General features: G+C 43.9%; 1 protein-coding gene across 1 annotated transcript; it reads right to left on the bottom strand.

The window, feature by feature from the left end:
- Positions 1 to 544: 544 nt before the first annotated feature.
- On the bottom strand, positions 545 to 13,415 carry tmem59l (transmembrane protein 59-like). The gene is made up of 8 exons (XM_076726106.1): positions 13,061 to 13,415; positions 11,655 to 11,760; positions 10,679 to 10,773; positions 10,349 to 10,501; positions 4,378 to 4,483; positions 4,179 to 4,293; positions 3,499 to 3,616; positions 545 to 2,383 (listed from the first exon to the last, which is right to left on the bottom strand). The coding sequence occupies exons 1-8, from the start codon at positions 13,223 to 13,225 to the stop codon at positions 2,225 to 2,227; spliced, it is 1,017 nt and encodes a 338-aa protein (XP_076582221.1). The 5' UTR covers positions 13,226 to 13,415; the 3' UTR covers positions 545 to 2,224.
- Between the last annotated feature and the right edge of the window lie 804 nt (positions 13,416 to 14,219).

Genomic DNA, 14,219 nt, shown 5'->3' with positions numbered 1-14,219 from the left:
GAGAAGGTCGACCTCTGCTTCAATGCAACAAGGTCTGAAGCACCGGCCTGCACAGAGCCTGACCTCCAACACCTTTGGGATGGATTAAAATGTTGACTGTGAGCCTCATCCTCCAGCATCAGCGGCCGACTTCGCTAATCCCAGCAGCCAGTGCATGAAACCTTTTGGAAAGCCTTGCTAGAAGAGTGGAGCCTGGCATAGCATTGTGTTAAAGGCCGTGATTTTGATGTGAGCTCCTCAACAATCACACAAAAGGTGTCCACATACTTTTGGAAATGAGGCGTATCTTGAACTCTTCAGTATTTAGATATTCAGTCTGCTTTTCCTCTGGCTAGAATTTTTTCTTTATTTTGCAGCTTCATTTTTTTTCTCTAAGAGCTTCACACACACACACACACACACACACACACACACACTCACACACATATGCACAAATGCACGCTCTGGCTACAGTGTATAATATGAACTGTTTATGTGGCAGTATTCTTCTTAATTCATTCCTCTTTTTAGTGTAAATGGCAAAAAACACACACTTAACCCTCTAATTTATTTACAATGAAAACACTTTATTTCATCATGTTGTAAGTATCATTTCATTGAAAATAAACAGACCAGTAAAAAGGAAACAATACGGTTTGAAATTCATCTTCCTTGTGATACGCCTTCAGCTCCAACCAGCACAGATTTTGATTGAATGGCTTTTTAATTAAGAGTCCTTCCTGTAAAATATGAGGATATTGTCATTCATTACACATTCTATTCAATGTTTACAGTAAATAGTAACACAAAAAATCACAAGTCTACAGCAGAGGCTTACCATACTGGCACGGCCGGAGGTTAAGATAAACTACCGAAGCGTCACTTGCATGCACGGTTTATTGTCTACATAGCCTGGATGAAACGAGAGCGTTACAGGACATCAAAAGCACTGAGAGGAAAACAGAAAATCTGCTCTAAGACTGTGCAACTCTGTTCAATAACAAAGACCTATGTTAAAAGCTTTGCATTACACATCGTTACAGAGGTTATCCTTCAGTGTGTGCTCCTAGGACATACAAAATAGTCAGCTATTAGAAAGCACATGGCACATATAACAGCGAGGAACTCTTGAAGTGATATAAGAGCAATAATATGATAATAATAATAATAATAGTAATAATAATAATAATACAGTTATAGGTGCAATCCTCTCTCTACGTGTCTCTTTCCATCTGTGTTACAATGTATTTTACATACAGAGCAATTACATTTGCATGATGAATTAACTGTACATGGCACTTCAATAACACTATTCAACAGATAACTCGTGTCGATGACTGAATAAATAGAGGAGAAAATAAATAAAGGTTTTCGATCCAGTTCCAGTTTTGAATCTGCCAGTTTTTAGTATTTGCTCCCCATAAATGCACGTGTGCTGTTGTAGATGTACGCACACACACACACACACACACACACACACACGCCCACACATCCGAACACACACAAACACACACACACAGGAATGTGGCGACAGAAGACGCTGTTTTAGATTTGAGTTTGACCGTTTCTCTGGACTTGGTGAGAAGGTGTAGCTCACCTGAGAGTTACTTTCCGTCATGGAAGGAAAACATGATTTATGAATTTCTACAGTTTACTAAACAGCTCAGAAAGCTGATTATGTAAACAGATTATAAACTGTGAGCCACAGTATCTGTTTCCTGCAGCGCTCACAGGCCAAAGCATTTAGCCCACCTTCCATTCGTCTTCCTCCCTCCTCTCTCCCCATTTTTTCACACCTTTTCTCGCTCTCAGCAACCCATCAATTAATCCAAACTCTCTGTGAGAACGAGGCAAAATGAAATCTAAAATGAATCTCGGCGTTTGTCTTCTCTCGTCCACGCAGGACATGAAAAATGATACGAGGGCTCTCAGCTGTAATCCATCCTCTCTGCTTGTCTCCAGCACTGACTTATCAATAAGCAATGAGCAGGCGGATCATTACGGTAAAACTTGAGGATGGACTTGAGGAAATCTGGACTGTACAAGAGAAATGAAGCGCCATCAGACCAACAAGAGCAAGCTAGATGATTCAGTATGATATCCTAAATGACGGGAGGGTGCCATGCTCTTAAAAATATGCTTTAAAAAATTCTGGTGACTGAGTGAGTCCCGTGATGTGTTTCGTTTCACCCCTTTCACTGAAGGGCCAAAGGTTTCAGACATGGAGCTCTCCCGCTGGTCCCTCCTAAACACAGGTTTTGTTGAGGTCAACTTTCACCGGCAGCGGCCCGGCTTCCTGACTCTCCTCTGACTGTTTCACGGCGACGGCGATCACGGGACTCAGGTGGTACGGGTTGACTTTGTGGGCATTATCCAGAAACTCTTTATCCCCATTGATGCTCAGCTGAAAAGACATCAAGGAGGAACAAGTGATAACAAGTCCGGGTACACATACCTCCACCGACAATACTTCACCACATCTTGACTTGATTTGACTGCATGAAGCAATTAAGTGAGAAACCCCAAACGGGGAATGTAAAGACAGCCTGTTTAAAGTCTTTATATGGCTGACGGTTCCTGTAATGATTTGATGGAGTGTTGTAATTTAAGTTGGAGGGAAGGAGGAGGATGCACACAGCTGCTGTCCTAGAAACCCTGTCTTTGATTTAAACAAGGTAAACACAGGGAATCTGGGCTGCATCAGCAAAGTTTGGAGAACGCGTGCCACTCAAATTACAGACTGCAGATGCAGAGACACCTTCACTCGGCTATAAGCTGGGACACTGCGTAAAACAGGCAGATTGTGATCATTTACTGATCTCTTTCTGACATAAATTGGAAACAGTACAGTGGCAATTTGAATTTGATGCGGCAACAAACCAGTTTCAAACCAGTTTGGACAGGAGCAACAAAAGACAGAGAAAGCTGAGGAGCGCTCCAAAAACACCTGTGTGGATCATTCCACAGGTGATCAGGCTCATTGGTAACAGGTGATAGTGTCATGATTGAGTCTGAAAGGTGCATCCTTGAAAGGCTCAGTTCCTACATGGACTCAGTAACACTTTTGCAAATGATGGCATTTTTGTTTTTATTTATGTTTTACACAGTGTCCCAGCGTTTTTGGAATGGGGCTGTGCAGCAGTGTCCCAGCCGTTGTGGATGGGAACTGCTGATAGGAACCAGATATTACAGTCATGTTTACTCTGCTTCACTGGAATCACTGCTGTGTCGTCAGGCTGACGAATGTATGACAAAGAGAGTTTGTCTGATTTTGGGTGCACCTTCACCAATTCAAGTGACGCAAACATCATAAAACATGGGTGCACACGTCGGCAGCACACATGCAAGGACCTCAGGCTTCAGCCTGAATTGAAATGTGCTCCTGGATCTCCAACTGCCCCTCCACTCGCTCTGCCAAGTATGCTGAGTCACCCTTGGATTTGTGAGCGTATTAAGTCATTGCTTCCCCTCACATGTGCATGTGATTACACTGGTGTGGGTGCTTCCCTGTGTGTGTACCTGCGTTTTGATGTGCTGCTCCGGCGCGGTGACGAGGCTGGCGCAGCTGAGCCACAACATGACCATGATGGACAGGAAGAGACAGGCCGCCAAAATCCACCGTGGAAGGCCTGAACGTCTGAAGAACGAAAAAAAGAGACGCAAAAAGAAGGAGACAAGAGTTTGTGGATGAGACTAGAGAGGGGTAGAAATACAGAGGAACTAAACATCAAATAGTTCTCGATCCAGTGTAACTAAATGTGTGAAAATGCACTTTCAATATGAGAGATATGACAATGCAACTACTACTACTACTACTGCTTTAAATCCCTGTCTCCCTCCTTACTGTCAGTATGGTATTATAATTATCTTCCAGAGACAGGAAACATTGAGTCATCTCAGCGGATGCATCTCAATCCATCACGTCTACCTCTGTTTTTGCGGAAGATATATCATCACGAGGTGATTCAGCTGAACGTGTAGATTGATGTGGACCGCATACATCACAGCGCAATGATATTATAAGACCGGCAATAATCAAAGCCATGATGTGCGCTGTGATGGACTCTCTGCAAGCTGATTTTCATGCTGACAATAAACCGCTTGTAAGGAAGGATCAGGCTGAGAAACTGTATTTTATGCGGAACACATTAGCTCTCCCATCTCACTCTTCAACTCTCCACAGGGTAACTCCAGCTCACCTGGACATGCAGCCGAGGAAGTCGTGCTCAGCTGTGGGGTCGTCCGTGTGCTGGACAGGGTGCTTCCCTTTGCCTCCTGCTTTGGATGCTCCCCTCTCGCCATGTCCCCTCACACCTGCCAAATGGGGGGGGATATTGCAGCAACGTGCACAGATAAATGTGTGCATGTGCGGTGTGTGTGTTGCGTGCATGTTCTCACCATGGGGCCTCTGGGTGTGAGAGTGGACCTGAGGCCAGGGTTTGTCCGCCACGTTGGATCGAGGAGCCTGCAGCTCGGGCAGAGAGTACTCCATCTCTGGCTGGCTCTGAGGAGATATAAACAACAACAACAAAGACAGTCAGCCATCATGGCAGCAATTATACCCCCGTAATTCACCAGCAGATCTGACAGGAAAGGATCTGTTTAGCAGAGCGAGAGGTCAGACCACAGAGGAGCTGCAACTAAGAATAGTTGGCTGGGAAGCTCCAGCGAACAGAGAGAAATACCACAGTAGATGAATCAAATATGAGAAATGAGAAACTTAACAGTGAGCTTTAAAGAAACAGTTTGGAAAATAGGCTTTCTTTCCAAGATTCAAATCAGAAAATTGATACTACTTTCATGTCTGTACGGTAACTGTGGAGCTAGAGCCGATTAGCCTAGCTTAGCATAAAGACTGGAAGCAAGGGGGAACAGCTAGACAAATATTTGAATGTAAAAACGACACGCTGTGGATTTAGTTGCTGATTATTGAGCTTTAAAGGTGCTGGTAGCTGGATTTTGATACCTTTTGACAAAATCAGGCTAGCCACTTCTAGTCTTTATGCGAAGCTAGGTTAATCTCCTCCTGATGCCCGACACATTTGAAGCGTAGAACGAAAATTAAAATGAAGTGAGCTGTAGAAAAGATCTAATATATAGTTGATTTAAATGTAACACCCAGCTGACAGTCACCGAATTTTATTTTAATATCATTATCAAAAGTTGACTCGATGTAAAGCATTAACATTTGATGCTTAGCTGAAACCAAAAACGCTCTTTTTGCTTGCTCCACTGAAAGGTCAGAGGTCAAGATCGGCTAACGTCTACAGGCCTGCTGGAGCTGGAATGCAGTTTTCTCAACCTTTAGCATGACAGGTCAGGGTGAGGTGGCCAAGTTATATTAAAAAAATGAAGAAATGTGCGTTGAAAACAATAAACATCAGCTAAAGGTGACAACAAAGGTAGAACGCTGCAGTCTGATAATACACATTTTAATTAACGTTTGAATCTGAATTCACTCTTCTGTTCAGTGAAAAGACATCTCCCAAATCATAATCAAGCACACCAGCAAAATGGCTGTTTTATCTCATTCTGAACATTCAGTATGTTGTATAACTTCATCAAACTGCCTTGAAACTAATGATTTCCACCCTTTGTTCCCGCTCACTCACACTGCCTGCCTGTCTCTCACACACCCAGATCAGTTAAGTTAAACCTCTTGAACTGGGACTGAACTGAGCTGAAAAATGGCTTTTAAAACAACTGCTGCACACATATGCACACAGCCTGCTGTCAGCATTTGCACTGTTGTGTGTTTCATTATGTGCACACTGTTTCTGGTTCCCCTGGAGAACTCATTAAAAGAGGATTTTGGTTCCCCACCGCTGACCCTGCCTCCACTACAACAGCAGCTGTAGTCGGTTGTAACAATACCATCGCCGGCCCCAGCAACAACACACATACACAAGTATTTAGAGGAGTACGGTATATCCCACTGCAGTAGTGTCAACCTCCCAGTATATATCGATTTTGACACTAAGTGGATCAATGGACTTTGAAACCTCTTGCTGTGTCTTACACCAACTAAATTCCTCCTCAGCTTCATTTATTCTCATTACTTTACTTTGGAAATAGTTGATTCTTTATCTGCTGGACGATTTCCATCACTTGTCCAGAATAACAAAACCACCAACTGTAGCTGACCGTGGGGACGTGGCCGGTTAGTCTGCCTCCAAAACACTTACATTCCCTCAAACCTCTTCCGTTAAAAAGCTTATTTCACAACCCCGTTTATTACCCCTAGCGAGCAGTGTTTTCTGACAAAGTGCATTGAAACCAGATGCAGCGCCAGTGTAAGGGTTTGAGGAGACGAGGGTAGATGCGAGGGGGGTGATTCTCATTGGCTGCACACTGAAGAGATCTAACCATCAGAACGAGCGGAGCCTGATCTGCATCTGTCATGCATTATGAGGGGGAATGCAAAAGGTGCTCTGGCTTCAGAAAGAAAGAAAGAAAGAAAGAAAGAAAGAAAGAAAGAAAGAGGGGTTCAGAAATGTCTCGGTCATAAACAGACAGGGTTTCAGTTGATTTGGACACAGGACACAGTCTGTTTTCGTAGCTTTTGACGGTTGATAAATTAATATAAAAAGACCTATATTGTCGATCTGGCTAATATTTTGTGTAGACTGAACTAATTCTAGCCTTTAATCTGGAGTCTTAAAATCTGAACTTTAATTACAGTGCCCCCATGTGGTCATTTGATTCTATTTTTTTATATTTCCATTAGCTGTGAAATGTCACAGGAAACGGAAAATGTGTACAAAAGACGAAAACAACACGCAGTATGGAACGGATTTAGTGCCCCAGACTGAAAGACAAATGTTTCAGGCTTAAAGGACTTAAAGTCTGGTGATATTCTGCATTTCTGTTACTGTCAACAAAACTCATGAAAAGGCCAAAACCAACAATAACTTGATCCAGCGAACGAGAATTGACAGCACAGCTTCTTACTCTGTGCCATGAAGCTCCACTGCAAATCAGTGAGCCACATCTTAAAATGAACATTTAGATTGTTTTGACTTCCTCCTGCCACCATAAATACTCATTAGCGCATCAAATGTGTATTAATCCACCTCTGAAAATAGTCCCAAACAAATGCACATTTACTCCTGTTCGACCAATGTTGGCTAAAACCTAAAGCGTGCAGCTGTTTTAGGAAATTACTGAGACCTATTTTTAAAGATTTATGTCTTCAGTAGTAATTAATGTGCTTGTCGCTAAGCGCAACAGACAATAGGAAGGTCAGAAAGTATTTTTAGCGACATTTATCAACAATAATTAAAACAAATTTAAAATATAATATTGCCAGCCTTTTCATACATGCATACTGTACGTCATGCTCAAGTCACTTAATGTCACTTAACTGTGCCTGGATGAGTAAACTAAGCTGAGAAAACACTCTGACTTCCATTTCAGTGCAGCATAAGTCAGAGTCACGCTTCCTTCAAACACTGTAATTTCACTGGTCCTGTCTGTTCTGTTCTGTTCGGGGGTTTTGTTTCTTTAAATTCATTCGGGGGGAATGACTAATGCAATTGTCAAGAAGAAATGGGAGTAGGGATTTCTCTCTTTGTATTCAGCCTTACGCCCAGTTCAATTTGTTCTGCGGGGCAGCTCGCTAGCAGAACCGCAGCTCGGCTGGAGGAAGTCTTTAATCGACTCACTTTTGTCCCAAACGCTCTCACACTGTCGCGCTATCATGGGCTGATTGGTCAAAATAACAAGGGAGTTGTGTGAAGGGAATGACTGAACTAAAGGGCTGTGTTTTACCAATATTTCCTCATGATTACAACCTTTCTTTCTTTTTTCCTTCCCTGGAGAGAAACCTCCGTTGCGGCCTAAGAGTGACTTTACTCCACCCTTATAATCCGAGCTAACTGCTGCCCCTGACTGCGAACTGGTAGCTGTCCTTTTATGATGCTCGAGGCTGCACACAACTAGTTATTCCTATAACCTGAAGTCACACAAACACACATATGAGCACACAGATGGATGTATGTAGACAGCTCATTACGGACATCCACATCATTTATATTGCAGGCAGCGTTGGCTTGTTTTCCCCCTCTGCTGTCCCTCAACTTAGCTGGACTTTTTCTGTTGTTTCAACACTCTGAGAGTCAATCTGTCAAGTTGGTGGCGGTTTGCCAGCTGCCCACTAAACACAGGCCTGACAGTCTTCTCACAGCCCCGTGGAGCCTGGCTTCCCCTCGCCGCTTCAGCCCGCATGTCACTGCCATAAAGAGCAAACATCCATCACCAAGTCCGAAAGAAATGTTGGTAATTTCACGTTCTGTGGCTGCTGCATCTCTATATGGGGTCAGTCTGCAAGCAGCTTCTTCTACCTAATAGTGAATTTCAGCATATAAAAGACTCCTCTGTTACACAGAAGCTCTTCTATATGGGTTACGGTGCATAAATACTATCATTTGCCACTGAGCCCTTTAATTATGGGGCTAAAAATGTCATCACAGTGACATTATCCAAACAGGAAAACCCCTGACAAGGATGCAGGTTTCTAACCAGTTTTGGAAATTTGGAGGATATGGTCGGGTAGTCTGGTGGTTAGACGGACCAAATCTTATTATAGCTTTAATGTATAGGTAGTTCATGGAAGTGATCTTAGCAGTATGTTCAAGTTTGAATAGAACAACCTCGAAGGGATCATACTTCAAACATCTAAATTTGCTGTTTCAATAATAGAAAACGCCGGCAAATGTTTAATCTGCTTCTAATCTCTATAACTGCAGATATCTGGTGTGCGTTTGTCGTCCAAGCAGTACTGAACAATCACATTTGAGCGGGCTTTACAGGTAAAAAAAAGAGGCGGAAGACTTTGAATCTTTGAACCCGTCAGCTATCATCTGATGACAATTTAGCTTTTTTATTTATCTACATTCGCATGCAGGTGTCTGTGTATAGAAATTAGCCACAGTCTCAAGTTGTTAAATTTGAAATTCAAGTTGGTTCAAGGTTAAATCATCATCAGCTAATGGTTCCCGAGACTGATCTGTATCTGGATCCAGATCAGCAGGAAAATACACATGAGGTGACAGAGAGTCACTGTATGCGGTTCATCAGCAGTGAAGCTGTTCCTCAACAGTCGGACAAACCACCAGGACCAAAATGCACCTCCCTGCTGATGGTCATCACGCTGCTGCATGAACAATGAGTCTGTCAGCTCCAGGAATAACTTGTGAATTTTTATTTGTCACGGCCAGAACTTTATTCTTTAGTGCCGTCCACTCTCTTTTAAATCTTGCAGCATGTTTCCGTCCTGAGGCAAACTTCACCACAGCTCGCCCTGCCGGTCATCAAATATGCATGGTGCTGAGGGCATGTGACATAATTTAAAAGGACATTTACAAACAATTAAAGTGCTGAAATGAATGAATTCACCCACCTTGTCCCCACCCTGCTGTGTGCCCTTGCTCACTCAACCTTCACAGAAGCACTGACTCTAAAATGGGCTGTGAGTTATTCTGGCAGCCGACCAAACTCCACAGCAGCGTGAAGCAGAGGAGATATTTCACTATCGTAACAGGAAGCAGAGGTTAGCTCAGCTAATAATCTATAAAGGTCCACTGGTTGGCTTTTAACCTCCAATTAAAAACATACGACATGAAAAAGCTTTGCAGATATTCATTTTAATATTTATGGAGATTTCATTTGTCTGTGTCTGTTGCAAGAAAGTACTTAAAGATTCAACTGTGTGCAGATATTCAGACTGACAGTTTTCAGCTGTGTAGTGAAATAAAAAAAGGCCTTGCACACTGAATATTAGCCACCACGTGATTCTTAAATTACTTCTTACTCATGCAGCAGAGGAGACTGTAGAAAAATGCAGAAGTGATGCATTCTGTGTGTCTCTTTGCATTTGTTCACTGATTAGATTGGGTATGAAGTGTGTTCAGCCAAAACAGGAAGAGGACTCATCCTGAAATGCGCTGAAAACCTGCCTGTCGGCCTGTTTTCTTCAATTTCTGGGAATTAAGTTTGGGGACAACGTAGGTGCTTCCATCTACACTGTGGCCCATTTTTCTTCTTCAGTTGAGCCACAGGAACCCCAACTACAAAGTTTTTCTTCTATTAATTATTAACAACCAACTGCTGCTGCCAGAAACACAAAAACACATCCCATCGAGCAGATTTGCTCGATGGGATGTGTTTTTAGGAACTAGGTTTAGGTTTAAAAACAACTGGGTTGTATAAATTGCTAAAACAGCGCAGAAACTTTTCCGGAACCGTTAACCATTTATGTCTTAGCATTAAACACAGAATGGACGGATCAGAGGTAAATGCTGTTTGTGAGGCACGAGAATGATGGAAGCCCAAAATGCAAAGTCTGCCCGCCCACTGAGTCGGGTCCTACCTGAAAAACCACCACCTTGCCGTCATCAGCCTGCAGGTAGAAGGTCCAGGTGGAGGAGATGAAGCTCTGGGCAGAGCTGACGATGTCATTGCACCAACTGGACACGGCCTCCATCACAGAGGGGGGCTTAGGGCGGAGAGTCATGGCTCTGAGCTGCCAGAGAGAGCAGGACACTCTATTACGAGTACTGACTGCCAATGTGTTTCAGTATAAGCACACGCTTGAGTTCTCGGTAGTGATATCAATCTTCAGACGCCCAGTGTCACTTTGGCCTTTATACCTGCTTTTCAGTATTTACGCGTGCAGCCATTGACTGCAGAGCTTTCTCACCTTCCTCCTCTTGATCTCGGGTTCAGAGGGTTGGCTGGCACAGCCGGTGCTGCAGGCGTCCTGCTCCAGCAGCTTGATATATGCCTCCTGGCAGGCTGGAGAGGGAGAGAAAGGGAAGGAGGGACAGTTGTGAAGCATGAAAGAAAGAGAAGAACAAGGGGTTGAGAGTGCAGATGAAGGAGTGAAAAGAAAAAAAGAAGCACAAAAGTGAGTGGGCATGCCGCACTACAGTCAGCTGGGTAGGAGACAAGAAGAAATAAATCAGGTGCAGGCTGTTTATGTGGGAAGAAAGATAAAGATGCAAGCGAGATGTATCTGTTGGCCCCTGTGGAGGCGATTCACTCCACGTTGCCGTTATTGAAACAGGGGGCGATGGGGCATCTGCTGTCTGGATGGCAAATCACATCATTGATTTCCAATACAGCAGTTCAAACAGGCCGAACAGCCTCAACCACACAGAAAATACCCACTGAGCCTGCCAGCTTTTAGGAAACAGTGCAATATTTAGCCCGGCCGTGTTCGACATTTTAATGTTTAAGAGATGTCAGACCGGAAAGGCGTGTGAAAGCAGTGTGGCTTCAACCTGCTTTTGTCTAAGAATTTATCTAAATGTTTGATTCCACCTGAAATTATCTTACATTTGGTTTCTACTCAAAGGAGACCACAGTTACCTTTAAGTAGAATAGAGTGAGTGATGGATATATATTTACTTCCCTGTCTTGTCGAAAGGACTCATTGCTTCAGGGTTTTAATACACAATTCAGGTAGAAATTACTGTGAGTAAGAAGTTGAACCTGCACATTATGCTGCACTAAGTACACCTGGGTTCAACTGCACGATGCAAATTGTATTTTCATGAGGATTCACGTCTTCTGCTTTGACACCACATATCGAAGGCTGAGGCCTCCGTCAAGCAAGACTAAGACCAGCAAACTCATTCAAACAGCCCAACAGACAGATTGACACACTGACTCACCTCCCTGACACTCCTCCCTGCTGGTATTGAAGCCGGCGTTGCCATTGACAAACTGACAGATGGAGTAGAGGCGACAGCCACGGTGACAGGCGTTCATTATGGAGTCCTACCAGCCAGACAGAGAGAAGAGGCGAGGAGGGGGGGTGTGTGCAAAATTAGAGATGTCTCCAGCACTCTTGGATAAACTCAACATAACCTTGTTAGAAAATATGTCAGAGAGATGGGTTATGGTATCTCTTAATGACACGCTGCAGCTGCTCTATTATAGCCTGTCATAATCAGTCACTGTAAAAGAAAACTGGTGATAATGAGCCAGTTGCATAAAACTTGTGCAAGAAAATGAGGCGGTGAGAAAGGAAGCTGCACATTACTGTAGTCCCTTTGGTCATAATGCCTTAATTCTCGGCTTCAAATGGGGAAACGGCGCCCTCTAGTGACCTCTCTGGGAACAGGAGAGACAAAAAAAACCATGACCGGTTTTTTAAAGCCTTCCACTTGTCATCATCTTCACTGCATTTCCCTGTTTATTCACAGGACGCAGAGAGGGGTGCTTATCCCAAACCACGAAGCTCTGCCTAACAGTTTAAAGTCGACTGCTTATTCAACATCCCTGTAGTTATCATCCAGCAGGGAACTCGACACATATGCAAAAGCTGCCTGTTTTCAGTCACAATCTTCAAACCAGGTGACTGTGATCCGCTTTGCAGCTCTACTCCTGCTGCCCTACAGGACGCCTGAACCACACCTGAAGGCAGCAGAGGAGGAGGAGGAGGAGGAGGAGGTGGGAGGAAAAACATCCGACACTGAAAATCTAAGCAAGGCTCATAACCACAGAAACTCCTGTAATTCCCTGCCATCACCTACCGTCCTGTTAGGATCCAGTCTGGCCTTGTTTGAGCAGCAGAGAGCTGTGTAAACTGTCGGTGAAGGATAACTGCTTCATGCTTCACAATAGTCTCACTGATCCTCCGTAACCTGCGTACGATACGTCTGGCCTCACCGACCTTAATTGCGGATTCAGAAATTCAGACAATAATTGGCGCAGCTTGTTGCAATTACGTCTTAGATGAGCTGCCTGGATGCAGTTCACTTCTTGGACGAGCCTTTAAGATGCAGAAGAAAATGAGCTGCATCCATTTTCGGCCCAATTGTGCGACGTAGCATCCAAGAGAGGATGCATCGAAAAACCGGAGCAAACCTGCAATTACGCACAGACCAAAACGCGTTTATATTATATTTTTCGTGTAAAGATAGATGCCTTTTTTTCCATGCCGGGTTTAATGTGTTTGTCTGTGCATCGTTGCAGGCGCTGAAATGTCGGACAGCAGGCTGTAGCTGTCACCTCGCTGCTGATAATGCGCTTTCTGCAGAGGCAGCCTACGCTACAGCATACAAGAATAACTTACTTTAGCGGGGCTTTTGTTTTTGATGGTGAGCTGGCATTGCTTTTTGCAGTAATTGATGTCGCCCAGTTGGTTGTCAAACAGGTCCGAGGACGCCGCCGCGAGCCCAGCAAGAAGCACCGAGAGCAGGGCCGACAAGCCGCACATCCTGCCGCCGAGCCGGAGCATCTCAAACCCTGGAGAAGAGGAGCGGAGAGTCGAGCTTCCAGCAGCACTGAGCTCCGTTTTTGTGGCGGCGCTGTTGGTGCGGATGCTGCTGCTTCTGCTGCTGCTGCTGCCTCAGCCCGGGTCCTGTCTGCTCCGCTGATCTGCTTCTGCCCGTGGCGTCACGCGCATCATCATCATCATCATCACGCACAAGCTGCCCCCCTGCAAACACACACATACACACGCACAACCTGCAGAGCAGCCTTCACCGCAGTGCACAATGTGGCAGTGATGACATTCATAAATATGTGGCAGATCGTTGATAAGGGCGAGTTTCGGCTGGCAGATGTCTTGCACAGAGCAGACAGATGGGCCGGTGGCTGAATACTGACACATACACAATCAATGGCACAATTATTAGCTGATTGTGAGGGTCCTGCTCGAGCACGTGAGGGCCACAGCATAGATCAGCTGAGGACAGATTATGTGAGGAGCCAACAACATAAAAACCAGTAGAGTGAGTTTAGAGTCCAAATGGTTTCTTTGTCTGTTTGATGGTTTATTTGTGATGCACTCTGCAACTTTTCTTGTTAAAGTGCTTAAAATAATATTTTAATATGACAACAACGATGATGACTGTCACACTGAATACTGAACATTAAAGGACTATTACACTGAATGCCTCTTATCATAAATACGCATGAGCAGTTCTCAGCAATAGGCTACAACACTAAAAGTACAAGATTCAAAACTTTAAGTAACAGAACATGAGTACTACTAACCCTAACCCTAAGTAAAAGTACTCATTATGCAGAACGTTGCATTTTGGACTTAAATTGTTAAATAATATTAGATTTATTGTACTGATACATGACCGCAGTTCAAATATCGTATGTAAAGTTGTAATATAAGTAACTGTAATCGCCTTGTGTACTGTATTGGAGGAGAAGTAGAAGTTGCATAAAATAGTGCAAGTAACTTGAAATTGCTCTTGAGTACAGTACTTGAGTAAATG

Source organism: Chaetodon auriga, chromosome 3, assembly GCF_051107435.1.
Source record: "Chaetodon auriga isolate fChaAug3 chromosome 3, fChaAug3.hap1, whole genome shotgun sequence".
Classification (NCBI taxonomy): Eukaryota; Metazoa; Chordata; class Actinopteri; order Chaetodontiformes; family Chaetodontidae; genus Chaetodon; species Chaetodon auriga.
The sequence above is the reverse complement of the archived record's forward strand: the minus strand, read 5'-3'. Positions and strand labels throughout refer to the sequence as shown.